This window comes from Syngnathus floridae, chromosome 15, assembly GCF_059516105.1.
Source record: "Syngnathus floridae isolate MCC-2025c chromosome 15, RoL_Sflo_1.0, whole genome shotgun sequence".
Classification (NCBI taxonomy): Eukaryota; Metazoa; Chordata; class Actinopteri; order Syngnathiformes; family Syngnathidae; genus Syngnathus; species Syngnathus floridae.
Window position 1 is genome coordinate 9,932,605 of NC_142427.1, and position 19,001 is coordinate 9,951,605.

A 19,001-nucleotide genomic window follows, 5' to 3' on the forward strand; every position below is an offset into this window, starting at 1 on the left:
ATTCTTCAGGCAAATCCTTCTTTAAAATTCAGCCGTTTATTAACATCGTCCGTGTGTGACGTTGGGACTTTCGTCGAGAGGGAGATGGGCGGGCGGACATCGAGAAACATTGGGGGAATAAAAACCATTACCTGGGTCCCCATTTAATGTTGGTCAGGCCTTGAAATTGCCTTTTGAGTGCCTGCCGATCAGACCACTCCGAGTCCATGTAGCTGTCATCATCTGCCTCTTCTAATTTCTAAAAGCAACAATAACAAACGTGGACAGTCAATACATTGATGAAGGGCAAACATGTCACATTGTGTCCATCCAAGGTTTTGGAGACACCTGACTCACCTTGAGCTCCTCCTGCCGCCTGTAGTAGTGCATCATCATCTGCTTGTGCTGCTCACCGGTGACCAGAGGTTCCCTCGCTGGCGCCCCCTGTCCTTTCTGCGGCGGAACAGCACGACAGCTTCAGAACATGAGCACGGAGACAAAAACAATGTGCACATGGCCGGTCTTACCTTCTGGATTTTGACCACCAGCTTGGTCTTGTCGTTCTTGCCAATGTAGTCCTGCAGCTTCTTGTCCTTCTGCAACTCCTTGGCGGCCCACCACAGCTGGCACTCGGACTCCTCCAGCACCTGCAGCGACGCCTGAGGGAAGAGGAGGCGGGGCCTAAACTCATTTGGCCTTGGTGAAAATGTAATGGGTGTGCCCAAAATCGTCACCTGTGTCCCTGACAGGTCTTCACGGTCCTCCAACTCCATTCGGATGGGGTCGTGAGGAGGCAGGCCCATGGGGTAGACAATCATGACAGCCCCCCGCAGCTGGGCCAGGGCTTCCTTCACCATCGCCATGGTGACGCACACGTTGACCTCGGCTTGTTTCTTTCCGAAGGACGGCGCGCGGCTGCGTTAGCATCGTGGATCGTTGCAATTCATGTGCAGACTTACTTTGGAGATGAGAGCCTTTGCCTCGTCCACCGTTTTAAGTAGCACGGCTTTCATTTTCTCATTGGGAGCTGTCGCAAAGAAAACACAAAGTGAATTACAGCTAGAGAACAAATAAAAACACCGTGGAAGTTGTCCGTCTGCCCACCGTGTCCGTTGCGCCGGCCGACGTCGTCCTTCTTGAAGACGGCGCCACCGCTGGGCACGCACTTGTCCTCCCACTCGTCCTTCAGCTTCAGGTCCACCAGCTGCTCGTCCGTCAGCCCTTGCATGTTGGGCGGCAACGTGATGCCGTGGGCTGCTAACTCCGCCATTTCTGAAACCAGACGGAACCCCCCTCCCATTATCAAGCGCACACACACATTTAAACTTAAATTAAGTTTCTTTAAATGTCTTACCTGCACATATTCTGTCGACTTTGAGCCTCCCATTGTAAATGGCGACCATGTCGCGCACGAGCATGTCGACAGCATCTTGCACGCCGGCGCTAAATAAAAATTGGCTCTCGTCCCCGCGCTTCACGTGAAGAATAACCATCTTGGAAGACAAGTCTTCCCTTTCTCATAAAAAAAAAGAAAGTACACACACACACACACAAAATCAACAATGTTGGCTACAGAGAGTGCGGGAGGGGTCAAATGTCACCGGGCAACACAACGTTACCATGGCAACGGACGAAGCTTCCAGAACAAGCAAAAGCTAAAGCTTTGGCTTGCGAGTTTACCATAAAACGGAAGAATGACAGCCAAATAACTTTCAAAAGCGTTCCTAAATCGTCATGTATGTGAAATTCCAACTTAATATCGCAATTGTAAAAGAAAGTCACCCGTATTTACCGGATACATTTAAAAGTTCAACGTCTACAATATAAAAATTCGAATGGGGCATCGGAATCATTTTTTAGCTCGTCCCGTGTGGCACATTTGGTTAATTCAGTCAAACTCACCTGTTGCGGTGCCAAACACGAACAAAAAGCCACACTCAGATGTTCACGTTTGTTTACAACTGGTGACCGGCAACTCGTAATTGGATCTACTCATTTCCGGTTTGTTCTTCATCGTTCTCGTTAAACACGGCTGGTCAAAATGAATAGCGCCGCTAGCGTGCCACCCCGAGGCCAATTGAGGAACTGCAGATTAAATCAATCTAACGTAAAAACCAAGACCATTCAGTTTCATTTTTATTGTTTTTTTATACATACAACATAAATTGCCTTTATACATCAACGTGCATACAGCTTTGCACGTTTAATCTGGAATATTTACGGATATAAACATGAATTTCATGTTGACTTTGCTCTTTTTTTTTATACATAGAATGTTCACTGGCACAGACAGTTACTATTACTATGGATTACGGCCATTAATTAAAGTGGAGAGGGAGGACACTGACCTCACAAAGTCAGATTGTGGCATGTGAAATCTCAAATGCGACAGAGATAAGCTGCTGGCTTGTGGATAGTAGGGCCTATATTTATATATATTTCTATAGATATGTATTTTTTTTTTCTACTTCACACACACGTGATGCCTTTCGAGTGGCGAATGGTTTAGATTCAAACAGAATTTGGTCATATTTGCGGTAAACTCAACTGGTTCACATAATTTCCAACCGAGGCCGGAGAATGAAGACAATTTCTAGTTGCGGGTTCAAACACGACACGAATGACATACAGAAAAAACACCCTGCAAACACACACACATCACGCCACAGTTTGTACCAGGCATCCACAAGTTGGCTGGAATTTTAAAGCTTGCTGCTTTTGACATAGGCACACTGCGCCGTCGATGTACATTCACGGGCGGTGCGAGCCCAGCGTGACCTTTGACCCCGTGTTGACAGGTATGTAATCTGCAAACAAGTTCAAATTTGAAGCTGTGCTTTCAGCGTAGTATTACGTTTTGTGCCACAACATGCCGGGCGGGGCAGGACTTAGCTCTACTGCAAGACATGCCGCGTCATAAAGCCGCAGAGGCGTTATATAGTCGCATCAATGTTCTATGGCGGTGATGTATAGTGATAATTCTCTTCCATGAGATGGCAGAAGGTGCAAGTGAACTGGATATCATTTGCGAGAAAATGGAGAGGTCCTTTCAGCATACAACGGTCCCTCGAGATGCTTTTGCAATACGATAGCCATCGCTTGGATGAATTTTTATTTGGATTAGTGGAAGGGCAGTATAAGGTGGTGCTAACGTGCCTTTTATCTGCTTTGCTAATCGCCAAAAACACCATGGAACAAAAAAAAGGACAAAACATTTGCAAAGTTGTGCTTGCGGTTTCTCAGTTTTCAGGTTATGTGCGAGCGAATGTTGTGACCGTACCAAGTACTCTTAAGATAAAATCAGAAACAACAGATTGCATTAGCCTTCATTTCGATAAGGAAAGATGCTATGTTTTACGATATGCGCGCGGTCGCCCAACTAATTCATCTCTCATCTCGAGACACCGCTGTAAATGTTGGGAAGCACAGAAACTGACCTTGATAAAAGTGTGCCGAGGCGCCACAGCTCATTTAAAAAATTAAAAATGGATCATTTAAATCAAGGGACTAAAATGGGCGCACACGTTCCAGCTCGTCTTAAATACTCTCACGCAAACACACAAATATACTGTATACATCTCTCTACGTCTATCATGGCTCCATCTCCATCAGCGTTCAGTTGGGAAAGAGGAGGCAGCCGGGACCGGATCCACTGGGGGGGTTGGCGACAGCGGCGCCGGAGCGCGACGGGACTGGAGGAAGAACACCCGGGATGGAGTTTAACCAGTCGGGTTCGGGAAAGAGGGCCGTGTTAGGGGGCAAAGTTTTGGCCTGGTGGGCGGGGAAGGCCGGGGAAGGGTTTAACCAGTCCGGCTCAGGAAACAGGTCGAATTCGAGGGGAGGGGCCGACGGGACCACAGCTTCAGTTACCCAGTCCGGTTCGGTGAGGGCGGCGGAGCTGGGGGTCGCCGGGAAGTCGTCGTTGAAGGTGACCCAATTAGGAGGCTGGCGGTGGAGCGGCAGGACGGGTTGCGTGGCCGAAGAGAGCGTGATCGGGGACGCGCCCCGGGAGAGGCGCTGCGGGCCAACTGTGGCGCGGACTGGCGGCGCCCAATCGTGCTGGCCAAAAAACGGGTTGGTGCTGCAGGGCCGGGCGGGGAGCGGCTCGGCGGCCAAAAGGTTTGGGGAGGCGCGCAGGGTCTCTTGCGAGCGGCTGCGGGGCATAGCGGGCGGCGGCGGGAGGAGGCCGGCGGACATGAAGGACGATAAGGAGGCGGGGACGGAGGGCGGACTCCGCAGGGAGGCGCCGCGGTTCAGGGATCGGGAAGGGATCAGGAAGTCGAGGGCGTCCGGGCCCTTGGGCTTGGATTGGACGCCATTCACTCCGTTGGTCTGAGACAAAAATAAAAATCATCAACGGCAATCTGCAACAAGCACATGAAGCACTAGCACAGATGAATGAAACCTGACAAAAAGACAATCCTAACACCTATGAAAGCACACAGAAAGGAAACCTAAGGAGGACATAACAAAAAAGAGGAGGCGACGTGCAGATGCATTGATAGACATCAAGTACCTGTCACCCCGAAGGCTTGTCCGGCTTGTGAGAGAATGGACAAACGAGTCAAGAGACAAAAGCCAGAAAAAGACATTAAGCTTGGCAGAAAAGAGAGAAGGCGAGCAGCTCCTTTTTCTCAGAGGCCGAAGAAAGAAAAGGTCACCAACCTTGGGGGCCGAGTCGCCCTTGGCGGCGTCCGGCGGCAGACCATGATGAGATCGGGAACGGGGCGGTGGCTTAGGAGAGGCCAGCGTCTGCGGCGGGGCGGCGTGCGTGGGCTGCATGGGGGGAGGCAGCTGAGACTGGGTCGGGCCGGTGGGCTGGGGCTGTGCCGACGGTCTCGCCGCAGGGGCCACCGTGGGCAGCGCGGGACCCGCTGGAGGGCGGCCACACAAAAGTAAGTTTTCGCTTAGAACGGCGGGCGCCATGGTAACAAAACCAGGCTCGCACCTAGAGGAAGATCAGACGGTTTGGTCGGTCGAGGCGCCCCGGGGTGGGTGTCAGCGTTGACTCGAGGGGCCCCCGGGTGCACGTCGGAGGTGGGGCGGGGAGCGCCGGGGTGGGGCAGAGGAGAGGCACGAGACTGCGGAGCCACGCTGATCACGCCGGCTCGAGGGGGAAGATTCTGGTGAGAAACCACAAGCGTGGCACAAGTCTCATCGATATGAGAAAAATTAGCCATTGCTATCTTCCTGCTAACTCGTATCGTCGCTTTCGGAGTGGTTGAGGCAGGAACCTACCGGCCTGGAGGCACCTGCCGCTGCGGGGGGGCCTGCGGTTGCCTGGCCTCGACCTGAAAGCGTTCACACAAAACAAAGCAAGTCAAGCTCACCTCCGAAGGACAACAAATCGTATTGCGCCGCAGATGCTAGAGTTATTTTCTCAAGATAATCTTAAGCGTCGAAACCGGAGGTGCTTGGTCGCTTGTCAATTCTTTTGCCGAGGCCATTTGAGGACCGCCGCTTTGCGCCACTCACCTGCGACGGAGCGAGGGAGAGCCGGGCTTTTTGATCCTTTGCCGCACAACGCAAACCAAAAGACACAATTGTCACACATTCCCTCCCTCCCCCTCCAATAACGACCGATAGCATAATCAAAGTCATCCCGCTAACGGCCGTTTTCTTTGGGCTGGGCAATTAATGAGCCTAAGATGCTACCTGAGGGGGGCGGCGGGCGCTGGGGTGGCGTGGGTCTCACGGGGGGCGCGTTGGGTCGGGGAGGGGGCGCACGCCTGGGCTCCAAGCCTTGGGACGATGGTGCGCCGGGCTGCAGGTCTGCAGGAGGACCTGAAAGGAAAAAAATGAAGATGTTAGCATGTGTTGAGGAGCTCCACAAGTCCCAAAATGAACTCCTAAAATAAGCTCAATATTCTCCTTTCAACATGTGACGGGACAATAGTCCAGACCAACCGTGACTTTGATGGAGTAAGAATTTATTCAACACGAGCAGGAAATCACAAAACGGTGACAATTGACGAGAAGGGATTTTTTTTTTCTTTCTCCAAAGCAGGCACAGACCATGTCGAAGCGCAGTTTGCATGCATGCCTTCCACCTTTGGTGCACCGGTTGATGCATTGTTGGCGCGTTGTGAAGACGAGCTTTCGGTTCAGCTTACAACCTGGAATGAAAGACAAAAGACAAATGAGCCGTGACGACCCAGCATACGACCGTTCGATGGCACGCGACGTACCGGCGGCGTCCGTGAGCTACTTGAGCTTAGAGAAGCTACCAGTATGGAAGCCAACAGCGCTTTACTGGTGAAATGTCATCCTTTGGTATTTGTCCCATCATATAAACTACAAAGTCTTGTGGCATCATTTGCTATGTGAGTTCACAAACGGCCTTGTGACACAACTTGTTATCTAACCGTTCATCACACAGGCGATCTCGAACGAACAATCTGTCAACAATCATTTTGATGCATTCAAAAGGAATGCTCGCTAGCTGGCCCTTGCTAACGTAGTTACACATCTCAGAAGATAAAAAGAAATAAAAAGAGCTTACTTGTGGCGGTCATCCGGGTTTTGCTTGTCCGGCCGTCGATTACATCCTGGTGGCGGCGGCGTCCGTCAGAGTTCACGACCTCATCGTGTGTGGCTTTTGCCTATTTCATGCACACCTCACACCCCTCTCGTCCAAGGTCAAGGCCCCTGTGCGTTCAGAACTATCCCGTCTGTCTCACCAATAATCGGGCTGTCTTCCCAGCCGAGGGTGCCGCACGCACGTGAAATAGTCGTTATGTTTTATCTCGAAAAATAGGGCGCTAACAATCTTAAGGATGAGACATGTTGAAGCCAACATCGTGAAGTGAGGGCAAAGTCCCGAATGTATTCTGTAAAGCGACGTTACGAACAAAGACGACTTTCACGACTACAATAAGTTACCTGCGGTAATATTAGTGGTTAAAGTATACGCCTGCGAGTATTGTTAAATTAATTGAATTAATTAAATGAATTAACCGTCTAGGAGAGTCAAATTATCCATCGCTTAAGGCGTTATGACACTGCTAGGTGGATACTAATTGTTTAGCCTGCACCTTTGTGTTAGCATGACGCTCGGGAGATTAAAGGCTTTAAAATTATTTTGATTAACTAGTAAACATTAACTTTGAGTGGCAAGAAACAGCTCATGTTTTTGCTGACAAATCAAAGCAAAACATCTACTACTACATCCTAACTTCCTCCTCCTAGCTTACCTTGTGAGGGTCGGGCCGGTTGAGCGGTGCGTCCGTGGGTGGGGGAGGCGCAGGGGCTGCCTCGCGGCGAGGTCATCGGAGAGGAGCCCGACGCCGAGTCGGCGGACGGCTGCAGGTGCTGCGGAAGGACCGCCTCCACCTCCTCGTCCACGTCGCCCTCCATGTCATAGTCGTCGTCGCCCATGTCGGCGTCTTCGGCCAGCAGGGTGGAGCTGGCCGAGGTGGGGATGCTGCCGCAGATGCGCTCCACGCTCATCTCCTCCTCCAGGCTCTTAATCCAGCCGGGGCTCTTCAGGCGGATGTCGAGCATCTTGCCAAGAACCTACCAATTGGAGTCACGTTCTCAGAACTTCTCATCAACGGGTCTACTTTGTGTGACTAAAGAACAAGTTACTTACAGTGGATGCGCTGAGAGACAAAGCGGCCAGAGCGGAGTAACCGTCCAGGAACGTCACCCACATCTTCTCCTCAACAAATCTAAAACAGAAACGCTCATGACAACCATGCCAGCCATCTTCTGAGTGACTCAAATGATTCACTTGAAAAGAAGGAATGAATCAGTTTCATTCAATTTGTCATTCTGGACGACTTAGGGCTCACCTGATGAGGATGACCTCGCCGAAGCTGGCAAACTTGTCGAGCAGCTCGTCGATGAGCGCGTCGTCAAAGTAGTCGTCGGGTCCGGACGAGCACAGCGACACCAGGACCGTGCCGTCTGGGGGTCCCTGCAGGGCGATAACGTCCTTGTAGACCTGGTGCCGGGCCTCCGGGTCCACCTCCAGGACATCCACATCCACGATGGCCACCACCGGCCTGCAAACCCATCGTTATTATCTTCATGATCTAAAGAAGACCTTGTGTTTTAGAGTGCAGTCACCTGTGGTCCGAGGTCTTGAGCTCAGCCCTGCCGTAGTACTTGAGGGTCCCGGGGCTCCAGGGGCAATCCGGGTCGTCCTCGTTCTCGCCTGACGTCGAAGCGCCAACCACGTTCATCTCCTCAGCTACATAAGGTTAATCGTCGTAGTTGAAAACTTTTGTGAAAATGTGTTCATCGTCATTTAGAACAAAGTCCAAACTTAAAAGGTAAATTTTCTGTCTGGCTACCTGTTTTGTCAAAGTTCCACTTCCTGCGCTTCCACAGGATTCGATCGGTCCAGGCGGGCGTGCGGCACTTCTCGCTGGTGTCGTAGTCCTCCGAGAAAAGGTCGTACTTGTACGTGGGCGCAAAGTCCAGTTTACCCTCGATGAATCCCCGGAACACCTGAGCCACAAATAGGCCTCGGTGAATATTGTAATAGTCAATTAAAACCATTTTAGGCAATTGATTTTGGATATTGACGTGAAAATAAGTGGTTTGAATGTCAAGAAAGGACTGTACCAGTCCGGCGTTCTTCTGGTCAAAGAGCTGGTCGCCAGCGGTCAGCGCATCCCAGTTCTGTTGCCTGATCAGATCCTTCACCTCCTCGTTGGGCAGGTTGATGCGGTAGTTGAAGTCGCCGCACCAGAAAACGTAGTCGTGAGAGTAGAGCAGGCGGCCCTGGAAGAGGAGAGGAACGAAGAAGGTGCGCTTGGACGGGTTTTTACGGGCGTTCTCACCATGGGGAAGCTGAGCCTGCGCGTGATCTCGTTGTAGTCGTCGTTCCTTTCCTTGACTTGTGATTGTCCCGCGGCAAAATGCGAGCACACGAAGCAGATGCTGGTGGTGTGGAAGAGCAGGCGGATGGCCACGCCCCCTTTGTTGCCCGTGGCGCCGCCCATGCCCGTTTTCACCGTGTCCACTGCCACGTCCCTGTGCGACAGGCAAAGGGGAAAACCTCAGAGTCGTGGATCACGGCTTCGATTTCGGAATGGAAATTGAAAATGTGTCTACCTGATGAAGGGGGCGTGCTGGGGGCGGATGAACACGAACAAGCACACGCCCACCAGCTGCTCGGAAGCCAGCAGCACATACTTGTGGTCCCGCGAGATGTTCTTCTGCAACTCGGCGGCCCACAGCTTCTGGTTGGTGGTGCTGCCGGAACATGGGTGACAACGTGAGCGCAACGATGAGGCCGCATCCGAGTGTCAAAAAAATGTGGCCTCCTTATTTGGTGCGGCGGGGCGTACCTGGCGCTGACGATGTTTCCGGCGTTCAGCTCCACCATTTCCTCAAAGCCGATGGCAAAGATGTCGACCGGGTTGGCTTTGCTGTCTGGAAAGAGTTGATAGAACAGTTGGTGATAATTCTAGCGAGAGGTCAGAACGACCCCGAGGTGGCCGAGTAACCTTGGAACTCGGGGTGGCCGGCGATCTTGGGGGCGTCCAGCAGCCAGTCGTTGAGCGTCTGGTTCCGGAAGGCGATGCTGCGGAACTGCTTGCCGCCGTTGACGTTCCACGTGCCCACGCACACTCGGATCGGCTTGGGCCGCGTGTACTTGCGGTGGTTCCGGCACATACCGAGCAGCACCCGGGGCGAGGCTGTGCAAAAACAGGGTTGGGTTAAATACTATTTCCCACACACGTCTTGGACTGCACCTTCGATCTTGTCGTGGACATTAAGGAAGAAACTCAAAAGAAATGACACGAAAACAAATTATGGGAAATGCGTCCACCTTCAACACAACACTTTCAATGCAAAGAAAAAATGGAAGGGGGTGTGTTTGGGGGGGCAAAATATGTCTCCTTGAAACATTCAGCACGCATGAAATGAGTGGTAAAGGGTGGATTCACTCGAGGGGCGCTCAGGTAGCATACCTGACTGCAAGACGGGCTCAGTGACTAACGAGAGCGCAGCGTGGGGAGAAGGAAGAGAATGTCAGGTTAGAGCAAAGTTGTGGCGGCGAAGGCCAAGCGGGCAAGGAGGCAGCGGCGGGACTCACCGTAGAGGCTGGAAGTGGTGAGCAAGGCCCGCGCCTTGTCAGCCAGGTCACTGTTGAGCGTGGAGCCCAGTCGCAGGATGTCGATGGCTTCCTGCTTGGAGCTGTCAAAGAAGTTGTTCTGGATGGTCCTGGTCACCGAGCGAGCGCCGTCTTTCAACTTGCTTGCCTGGAGGTGAGGAGACCACGGCAGGTTATTTGGCGCCATCTGCTGTTTTCTCGCCCGTGTGGGAGCATGGGCTTGACTCGCCGCTTTTTGAGTCGTGATTTTCCAACCATACAAATGAAATCAAACAATTCCACTTTTTGTGAAGGAGAATTTGTGTCAAATTGTAAAATGGATGTGGTTGGAAAAATGTGCCATAAAAGAAGCACGTTGAAATGGTTCAGAAGTCCTCAGCGGGAGGAAAGAAAGGATTCCTCAAATCAAGTAAAAACCACAGAAGAAAGAAAACCTGCTCATCCCATCCCGCCACAAAGACCAAAAACGAGGCATTTGGAAAGAAGACGCGAGGGCTCAATCGGGAACTTACCGCACGTGCGGAGCGTTGCGGAAGGCGGCAAAAAGAAACGACACACAGCAGAGTTAAGCGAGATCGCGCGGAAACGCACGCGTGTACGAGCTTTGTGCGGGTGCGCCACCTTGGCCTTGCCGTCTAGGGCGCCGGTGCCGGCGTAGATCTTGCTGACCGAGTCACCGTTGGCTGACCACATGGTCCGGAACACCTCCTGGAAGCGGGCCACCAGCTGAGGCTTCTCCGTTAAGCCCATTTCCTCCAGTTGCTTGGGCAGCACCTGAAAGGCGAAATGGACTTTTTCGTCAATATCTGAAAAAAAAGTGTTATTATGGAGTAACACAAAAAAAATTGTCACAAGTCACATTGCTAATATTTACCTCCAAGGCAAAGAAGGCTTGCACGCTGTTGGTTCTGTCCAAACAGTCCAGGCAGTTGGTCCTGATGGTGCCACCTTGGCTCCTATATATATATTAAAAAAAAAAAAAAAAAACATGCTGAGTGTTGCTATGTGTTATTTGGGGGAGGCACTGAAGCCTCTCGAAGTGTGCGAGACCTGGTGATGCCCATCTCTCCCGAGTAGTAGAAGAAGCCGCAGTCGTCCAGGAACTTGCTAAGCTGCGGCTTGAGCACGCTGTGCAGCTTGTCGGCTTTGCCGCCGCGCACGTTCTGGTGGTAGTCGAAGTTGACCATCTTGACCCACGCCGCGTGCTCCGAGGCCTTCAGGTGACTCTGCGAGGAAACAAACAGAAGTTTACCGATTTGGCGTACGCCGAGTTACGCCCAACTCGAGTGTGCTGTCACCTGAAAGGCTTTACTGAGCATGTGTTCTCCTTCCTTACTGCCGAGCAGATTGATGATCACTTGCTTGCCATACAACCTCTTCAAGGCGGTGAAGTGTCTGGAAAACATCAAAGTAAAACCTTCGGAAAAATTGACTGACGATAAAAAACAAAATGTGTTCTCCGGCCATATTTGGAAAAGAGTAAAGCGAAGGATGAAATAGAGAAATAAAAAAGGCAAGGGGAGTCGGACCCTTGGCTTGGTTTGAATTTGAAAAGCATCTTCTCTGTCATTGTCTTCTGGTTCTGCTTCATCACCGCTGCTGCTGAAGCGGCGTGTGCGGTTCTGCACCGGCCCGAGAGAGCAGCCAGAAAAAATTGATAAGGACTGCGAGCGCGCAAGGTGCGGTGTGGAGATTAGGGCCAGCCATCTTGAGAGTGAGCGTGCGGCCGAGCGCAAAATGGCCGCCGCCGGACCGTGACGACTTGTAGGATGCCTTCCCGGCAGAGTCGCAAGTACCTTTCAAAGGCTGGCGCGTTGGCTTCAAATCCTCGGGAGAGTTTGACGCGGTGAGAGCCGACCTGAAGGGGCAAACACGGCGAGAGACGCACATTAGCACACGGCGGCCGAGTGAACAGATTTGCACAAAGACCTTGAGCGTGGCGAGGGGCACCGGGACATTGGGGGAAGGCACCTAAGCCTCACCCGACTCCACTTTGGCCACCTCCACCAAGGACTATGCTCGAGAACACAAAGGTGACAAAACATCAGGCACTTTGGAGGTATTGAGGCAAGTCCCGCTTGCGCTCACGTTTTCTTCCTCTTCTCGTTTCCTTCCTTCCTTTTACTCGGTCACGTGCGGGCTTTCTTGATGACATGCACGACTCTGGTTTGCGGGAGGCGACATTGGTGGAGGGAGCCGGTGGGAGCGCGACAGTAAGAAAGACCTCAAAAGCAGGAAGCGTTGACAACATTCTAAAAGCGTCAAAGCGGTTCTCCTCCCCGGTCCGTCCGGTGTTTGCCGCGCATGGCCGACCGCAGACTAACAAATGAAGACGGAGGAAGCAGTCAGAAGTAGGGGGGGGGGCGTTTTCAAACCAGGCTCTCACCTGACCAAAGATGTCGGGGAGCTGAGGAAAACAGAGAAATGCCCTTTACCCACCAACAGTGAGTCCGAAGAGGTCATCTGTGCAATGTCACGCCGAGACCATCTTAGGTGGGGAAAACCCGTGTGGCATTGGAGTCGCGTTCTGTGTCGACATGCCCGTTTTGGTCCCGGCGTGACAACGCACAGATGCTCGGAAGAGTGAGTAAGCCCAAAAACCAAGACCAGCACAAAAGGCAAGACGGAGCCTTATACCAAGTGGGGTTTGCCTTGGCGTCGATTGGGTTGCCGATTGTCGTTCAGGTACAACATAACCCCCTTAAGGGTCTTTTTCTGAACACAGCACCAAGACGGAGATGGGTTAAACGACAACGCTCGGCCGCCGCGCCGGACGTGGAACGCGAAAGGCTCGTCGTCCTTAACGGCCGAGACGGGGCCGACCGACCGAGCAGCATACGAGCGGATTTGCTCGCCGCCTTACCTGGATCCCCGGCTGTTCCCAAAAGAGCGGAATGGAGCCGCGGATCTGGATGAACGACGATACTCTGTCATCAAGGAAGATGGCCTGTCCCACAAAAGGACACAAACGCAGTTGGGGGGTTGGCATGACACGAAGGAAAAGCCACGCCGCCCCAATAGACGAGCGTGTCAAACTGCTCTCTCTCTCGAGATGATTCATTTGGAGATTCTCACCTGCTCGGTCTCCACAAAGTTGGCCACCTGCCCGTCGTCGTTGGTGCCGCGCACGTTGAAGCGCGTGCCGGCCCGCTCAGAGCTGAGGCGGGAGAAGATGCACGCCTTGGCCTGCTTGTGGCCGGCGTAGATCGTGCGGATCTCCACACCGCCGCACATCAGCCGCAGCAGCCAGTCGTCGCAGTTGACGCCGTAATGCTTCAGGTGCAGGTGCAGCGACTGGTTCCTACGAGCGAAGGTGAGAAGATGAGGCGTCCACATCAAACAGGACTGAAGTGTCAGCGCTCGTACCAGAAGAAGCGATTGTCTGTGGTGTCCTCCAGGATGCGGCGGCGCGCGTTGAGGCTCAAGTCCATGCCGACGCCCGAGGCGGACCAGGCAAAGTAGAAGTGACCCGAATTGAGCACCTTGCGCACCTCGCCGATACGTTCCTCGTCTCCGGGGTCGTTCTTCAGCGACACAAAGTCCGTCTGCGTCACCCGGAACACTTCAGACTCCTGCACTTTGCCCACCGAGCTGCAGCCCGTCACTAGCACTAGGCTGTGGAGCATGGAGTCGCCTGCCGGGCAGTAGAAGAACTTTGAGAGCGAGCGTGAAACCTCATAACTGTAAAAACTCACAAGTCTTAAGCCTAAGTCAAGTCACCATTGTCCATGTCATCAAATGACTCTGTTTTGTGCGTGTGGCTCACCCAGGTTGAGGCGGAGGACGCCCAAGATCCCGTAGGCGTCCACTATCTTGGAATACGTGTTCTTAATGGCCTCCTTCTCAGCCGCAGCTGAAGATAAAAAGGGCCAAAACGTGAGCCGGCAACCCGGATGGGAGTCGCAAAAGAGGATTCCTTACAGAGGACGGCGACGGCACCGGATTCGAACATGAGGCACTCGTCCCGAGCGCGCGTCTCCACGATCACGCTGTAGGGGGGCGGGTCCAGCTTGTGGTAGACACGATAACCTTTGCTGAAGGCCATTGTTGACGCCGGATGCAATGACCTACAAGTGGGACTTCAGAAAGATAGCAAGGTCAAAATTGATTATTCTCCCAATCCCCACATTGATCATTTGAGTAAATGGGATGTCTCCATGCATGCATGTCCATCGTAGACATTTTTTTAGGTACCAAGAGGACACGCAGACATCATACTGGAAGGCCGTCACCCAGATTCAAACCTCAAAACTGTGAGGCAGATGAGCTACCCACTAGTCTATTGATGCATCCGACTGATTTCCTCATTGCGGATGAGGATTTCGCAATCATAATTCGGCATATCCGTCACCTTGTGTGTCTTTACACAAGAATGGCATGAATTAAATCGGCAGAATAATCAATCGTCTTTTAAGGGGCTATGCGAATCGCGACCATATCCAGATTAAAAGCAAAGCGATGAGGCCGGTTGGCACACACGGACAGTCACGACTTTTATTCAAAAACAAAAATAAAAGACCGCACCTGCTGGGCTAACGTTACAGCGTTGTGAATGTGAATTTATTGGGGTTACTTTATAAAATATTTACAATATTATTAAATTCATGGATTGGCGAATCATTTTAGCCGCGTTAGCTTTAGCTCGCTAGCCCTAATCGCTGATTCGCTAGCTTTCCGTCCTAACGTGAATGGCTGCGTCAAACCGGTATTTACCTAAACAATCAGTCTGCTCACGCAGTGGACATTCGGGGAAATGCCTAAGGTAGTTCCGACGACGCCACTTCCATTGGTGTCACAGTGAAGAATGATTAGATAAATCGGCAGGTAAAGCGAAAGGTGGCTTTTCTTGGTCGCCTTACCGAGTCTCACCGCCGGGTTGCGACTCCGCTGTCACAACAAAAAATCCTTCCCGCTGTGTTGACACAATGGTACATTCCAACGCCAGACTACGCTAGCTCCGAGAGGGGCGCGGTTGAGCGAAACAACTGTAATAAACACATACGGATATTTCACTCAAATAATATTACAGCTCCATATAAAATTCATAAATACACACTTTAATGTAGTAAATACGAGAAAGTATGAACGCACTCATCGAACTTGTTTTTATGATTGACAGTCTCCACTAGCCAATAGCAGCGGACTTTCAGGGACGGACTGTCCAAACGGATTTAGAGGTGGGGAGAGTGTTGGTTACTTTGACCGCACAACTCGACAAACATAAGACACCACTAAAATGGAACTCATACATAAATATAGAATAGAATAATATTTTTATTTTTTAAATAACAATCTATAGAATCCAATGGCAACGGACCTTTGGAGGCAAAGCCGTCCAATCGCATTTGAAGGTAGGCGGGGCTTAATTGTTTCACAACACGATCGATTGTGACAATGATATGAGAAATGACCGGCTTCACACCTTGGTCAAATCGGAGACGAAGATGATTATAACTGCATGTTGATCGGGTAAGATGCAAGCGACCATCGTGCAGGACGTGGTGAAATTTTATTTCCTTCTAATCATTGCAGCCTTGAGACGAACGTGGACCTCTTTCTTGATGCACGCAACTTTCAATGTGAACTGTACAGTAAAGGGAAGATTGTTGTTTTTTCAAGAAGTCAGAGAAACATTATATCGGAGTGTCAGCTTTGGAAATTGGGGAACCGAGACTTACTGGTAATTGGAAGGCAAGCGGTGGTTGTTGGTAAAAATTATTTTGTCTGAACAAAAGAATCTACGGATAGTAATAGACATTGATCGGTTTAAAAAGTATGGCTGTTTGGTTTGGTTAAATATCTTATTGCTAGACGCAATTGTTCAAAATATTCCAAACCGACCTTGGCAATTGGAAATGAGATTTTTGTGAAAAACAAAGATGCTATTTGAAGGCCATATCCCTCAGCCCGAGTTTCACGCTTAACATTTTGATGCAGTGGCACAAGACAACAGTTGAAAATTTTGCATGCTCATCACTGCTTTACATTTTTTTTTTTGGTAGGAGCACTAAAGACTGCTCAGGATGAAGGGCCTCTACCTGGTGGAGCCCGTGGTGGCGTTGTACGCCTTCTCCACGTACCTGACGTACCCTCTGGTGACGCAGTATGTGTACCGCCGCCTGTGGCAGGAGCTGACCAACACCACCTACCCCGTCTCGGACAACACGTCCGCGTGCGCCGCCGCCAACACCAGCGACAACCAGACCGACTACTTCCAGGTGAGTCGCCGGCCGTCCGAGAATCTGCGGGAAGCACAAGCAAAGCGCTCGCAACAGTCAAACTACAAACAAAGTCAATTTGATGTTATGTCCAAGAACAACCTTCCTTTACCTTCTGCTAACTTAATGCTAACACACATAGCATAGTTGTGGTGTCATAACGCTTCCAAGCGATGGAAATCTCAACTCAAAAATGTCCATTAACACATATGATACTATAATATATTCTTTATCCTCTCCGAAGAACAACAAATATTACTGCAGCTGACTGAGGTGTATTTTGGTGCAGCTTTTGTGTGCAAATGAGGTCGCCTGACTTGAGTTCCCGCAGTGCTAAAGTTAGGCACCGGGCCAGGTGTGTGGAGGTTTATTTCCGCTTGTCTCGTTTTTACTTCTGCTTTGGTCATATCACCTGGCATGCAGAGAAACTTGTCCCAATTGTATTCAGAGCTCCAAATGTTCAGAAGGGGGGGGAAAGAAACTTCAGTTGCTCAAAATAGACATATGGACAGAAACAAACGAGACAGTCCGGAATCCTCACTACGCTGCAGTATTATTATCAGTCAGAGGACTCAAACTATTTAGTTATATGTCTTTGTGTATTCCTTGCTCGGTCTATGACGCTTCCCATGATGCGCTAGCCTCGAGCTAGCTAGCAGACTTTGAGGCGGGGTGAACACTGAGTGACCTGAACTTTGCTGACAGTTTGCTACGTTTCTGTGTGTGTCCAGAAAGTGCAGGAGCAGGCTTCCCTGTTCTCGCTGTACTCTCAGATCCTTTCGGCCGTGCCGTCTTTGCTGGTCACCCTCCTGCTGGTGGCGTACAGTGACCGGGCGGGGCGGAAGGTGGCCATCATCCTGCCGCTGGTGGGCACACTGCTCTACACGCTGTCCCTGCTGCTGGTGTCCTTCTTGCGGCTCAACGTCTACCTGTTGGTGGGCGCCTCGCTGCTGTCTGCCCTCTTCGGGGGTTTGGGCACCTTCCTGGGCGGATGCTTCGCCTACGTGGCCGACTTGAGCGGCGGAGGGGACGGCCGGCGGATGACGCTGCGCATCGCCGGGCTGGACATGATGATTGGGCTCCTGTCAGGCGTGGCCGCACTGTCCACGGGCTACTACCTGAGGGCAGCGGGCTTCGACGGGCCCTTCCTAACTTCGGCCATCTGCCAGTTCCTGGTCCTGCTTTACGCCATCTTCATCCTGGAGGAGACGGTGACGCGGGCGGACTCGGGCGGTGTCGGCGGGTGGGCCGCCGTGCAGCACATGTTCTTCGCAATCTACAGGATGTTCGCGAGGGCCGCTCCCAAGCGGCGCACGCTGCTCCTCCTCCTGGTGTCCGTCTTCACCAGCTTGTCCTTCACCTCAGTGGGCAGCTTCTCCTTAATAGTGCTGTACGAGCTGAAGGAGCCGCTGTGCTGGAGCGAGATTCTCATTGGCTACGGCGCGGCGTTGTCCACCACCGTCTTCCTGTTCAGCTTCGTGGGCGTGGCCGCGTTCACCTACTGCGGTGTCCCGCAGCTGCTTGTGGTGCTTACGGGCATCCTTTCTTTGGCGGCGGGCATGACCATGGTGGCCTTTTCCAAAACCACCTTGATGATGTTTCTAGGTGAGATATCTCTAACAAGGGGTCGGGGTGCAGTGGTGGCTTTCAGCCAAAGAGTGAGGTGTCACCAGATGCATGCTTGCTAATGCGTCCTCAGCGAGGCTTCCCATGTTGCTGTCCATCATGCCCTTCTCAGTGCTGCGATCCATGATGTCAAAAATCATCTCCAAGTCCGAGCAGGGTGAGCGGCCATGATGCTCTGCCGCTTCTTTGCTTCAAAATATTCAATTGTTTTCTTTTTCCCCTTCCTATGCAGGTGCCTTGTTTGCCTTGCTCTCCTTCGCGGAGGTCCTGACATCCAACGTGTCGGCGGCGGTCTTCAATACCGCCTACGCTGCCACGGTGGCCCTGTACCCCGGGTTCGTCTTCTTGCTCGGCGCCGGACTCTGCGCCATCCCGACCATGCTTCTGGGGTGAGCCAGGGAGGGAGGGAGTGAGACCCCAAAGTGGATACTTTTGTGCAGGAGCCCCAAAGAGGCACCCTCACCATCTCTTATCTCACAGGAAATTTCACAACTTGAACTTGCTAGCCGCACAACGAGCGGCTGAAAAAAAGTGCTCAGCAAACTTTTTTTGTGCAAATGTGCACTTCGGTCGTTGCACTCTGCCTTAGAAAAAACACGTGCGCGTTGAGTGCGCACAAAAGTAGTACACAAGTAGTACTTGTGCCACCTGAAGTGAATTTGTGTGTGTCTTGTGTGTTTTCCGATCAGAGTCCATGACATTTCAAGTCTGGTGATCATTTATAGTTAAATATCAAGAAGGATGGAATTTAAACCGAATAGCTAACCTTAGCCTGGAACCCATTAAACTCGTGGGAAAATGACACTTGCCGTAAAAAAGTTTTCGTCTTTCCAGCGTGGTGTGCGTGATGGGAGTGGACGTGGCCGTCGAGGATGACACGCTGAACGAAGACGAGCGTCCCCAAGCGGACAAGGACGCGCCTCAGGATGACAGCGACTGCGACCCGCTGCTAAACTGAAAAACACAGGGGGGGAAAAAAAAGCATTTGAAAATGTCCTTTTAAAAAAAAAAATGTAAAGGTCAGTGTGTGTGTGATATGTCAGTTTTTAAATATAAGTTTTCTCAACCACCACTAGAGGTCTCTGTGGAAACGTCTAAAATGGGCTTGA

General features: G+C 51.6%; 3 protein-coding genes across 14 annotated transcripts; 1 reads left to right on the forward strand and 2 right to left on the reverse strand.

The window, feature by feature from the left end:
- Positions 1 to 17: 17 nt before the first annotated feature.
- On the reverse strand, positions 18 to 1,995 carry cfap298 (cilia and flagella associated protein 298). 2 transcript variants are annotated; one of them, XM_088398417.1, is made up of 8 exons: positions 1,882 to 1,995; positions 1,334 to 1,491; positions 1,084 to 1,251; positions 939 to 1,006; positions 714 to 872; positions 507 to 638; positions 337 to 432; positions 18 to 238 (listed from the first exon to the last, which is right to left on the reverse strand). In XM_088398417.1, exons 2-8 carry the CDS (start codon positions 1,470 to 1,472, stop codon positions 128 to 130), a joined length of 873 nt encoding a protein of 290 aa, XP_088254543.1. In that variant the 5' UTR covers positions 1,473 to 1,491; positions 1,882 to 1,995; the 3' UTR covers positions 18 to 127. The 2 variants fall into 2 exon arrangements, with proteins under 2 accessions (XP_088254543.1, XP_088254544.1); XM_088398418.1 differs by having other exon boundaries at positions 1,334 to 1,495; positions 1,882 to 1,980.
- Positions 1,996 to 2,098: 103 nt separating this feature from the next.
- Positions 2,099 to 15,489, reverse strand: synj1 (synaptojanin 1). 9 transcript variants are annotated; one of them, XM_088398369.1, is made up of 31 exons: positions 15,471 to 15,489; positions 14,908 to 15,033; positions 13,970 to 14,127; positions 13,815 to 13,901; positions 13,415 to 13,682; positions 13,124 to 13,349; positions 12,912 to 12,995; positions 12,686 to 12,763; positions 11,845 to 11,906; positions 11,347 to 11,443; positions 11,099 to 11,274; positions 10,923 to 11,004; positions 10,670 to 10,822; positions 10,031 to 10,196; positions 9,906 to 9,929; positions 9,438 to 9,629; positions 9,279 to 9,363; positions 9,043 to 9,183; positions 8,769 to 8,961; positions 8,551 to 8,709; positions 8,277 to 8,433; positions 8,050 to 8,173; positions 7,773 to 7,985; positions 7,571 to 7,649; positions 7,173 to 7,494; positions 5,635 to 5,763; positions 5,455 to 5,490; positions 5,218 to 5,270; positions 4,928 to 5,102; positions 4,645 to 4,853; positions 2,099 to 4,311 (listed from the first exon to the last, which is right to left on the reverse strand). In XM_088398369.1, the coding sequence occupies exons 3-31, from the start codon at positions 14,091 to 14,093 to the stop codon at positions 3,595 to 3,597; spliced, it is 4,611 nt and encodes a 1,536-aa protein (XP_088254495.1). In that variant the 5' UTR covers positions 14,094 to 14,127; positions 14,908 to 15,033; positions 15,471 to 15,489; the 3' UTR covers positions 2,099 to 3,594. The 9 variants fall into 9 exon arrangements, with proteins under 9 accessions (XP_088254495.1, XP_088254496.1, XP_088254497.1 ...); XM_088398370.1 differs by lacking the exon at positions 15,471 to 15,489 and adding an exon at positions 14,762 to 14,828 and having other exon boundaries at positions 14,908 to 14,952; XM_088398377.1 differs by lacking the exon at positions 15,471 to 15,489 and adding an exon at positions 4,496 to 4,519 and having other exon boundaries at positions 4,164 to 4,311; positions 14,762 to 14,952.
- On the forward strand, positions 15,234 to 18,964 carry LOC148386572 (lysosomal proton-coupled steroid conjugate and bile acid symporter SLC46A3). Of its 3 annotated transcripts, none has more exons than XM_088398407.1 (6): positions 15,234 to 15,399; positions 16,051 to 16,266; positions 16,998 to 17,871; positions 17,966 to 18,049; positions 18,125 to 18,281; positions 18,727 to 18,964. In XM_088398407.1, exons 2-6 carry the CDS (start codon positions 16,072 to 16,074, stop codon positions 18,848 to 18,850), a joined length of 1,434 nt encoding a protein of 477 aa, XP_088254533.1. In that variant the 5' UTR covers positions 15,234 to 15,399; positions 16,051 to 16,071; the 3' UTR covers positions 18,851 to 18,964. The 3 variants fall into 3 exon arrangements, with proteins under 3 accessions (XP_088254533.1, XP_088254532.1, XP_088254534.1); XM_088398406.1 differs by lacking the exon at positions 15,234 to 15,399 and adding an exon at positions 15,405 to 15,517; XM_088398408.1 differs by lacking the exon at positions 15,234 to 15,399 and adding an exon at positions 15,549 to 15,728.
- Positions 18,965 to 19,001: the final 37 nt, after the last annotated feature.

Excerpts from the sequence above, each read along its gene's own strand:
- cfap298 (XM_088398417.1), bottom strand. The coding sequence starts at position 1,472 with ATGGTTATTCTTCACGTGAAGCGCGGGGACGAGAGCCAATTTTTATTT. Across the intron at positions 1,252-1,333 it reads AGTCGACAGAATATGTGCAG|AAATGGCGGAGTTAGCAGCC; the intron begins GTAAGACATTTA and ends GTCTGGTTTCAG. Across the intron at positions 433-506 it reads TGGTGGTCAAAATCCAGAAG|AAAGGACAGGGGGCGCCAGC; the intron begins GTAAGACCGGCC and ends GTTCCGCCGCAG.
- synj1 (XM_088398369.1), bottom strand. The coding sequence starts at position 14,093 with ATGGCCTTCAGCAAAGGTTATCGTGTCTACCACAAGCTGGACCCGCCC. Across the intron at positions 10,197-10,669 it reads CCCTAGACGGCAAGGCCAAG|GCAAGCAAGTTGAAAGACGG; the intron begins GTGGCGCACCCG and ends CCTCACCTCCAG. Across the intron at positions 9,630-9,905 it reads TGAGCCCGTCTTGCAGTCAG|CCTCGCCCCGGGTGCTGCTC; the intron begins GTATGCTACCTG and ends GTTTTTGCACAG.
- LOC148386572 (XM_088398407.1), top strand. The coding sequence starts at position 16,072 with ATGAAGGGCCTCTACCTGGTGGAGCCCGTGGTGGCGTTGTACGCCTTC. Across the intron at positions 18,050-18,124 it reads CATCTCCAAGTCCGAGCAGG|GTGCCTTGTTTGCCTTGCTC; the intron begins GTGAGCGGCCAT and ends CTTCCTATGCAG. Across the intron at positions 18,282-18,726 it reads ATCCCGACCATGCTTCTGGG|CGTGGTGTGCGTGATGGGAG; the intron begins GTGAGCCAGGGA and ends TCGTCTTTCCAG.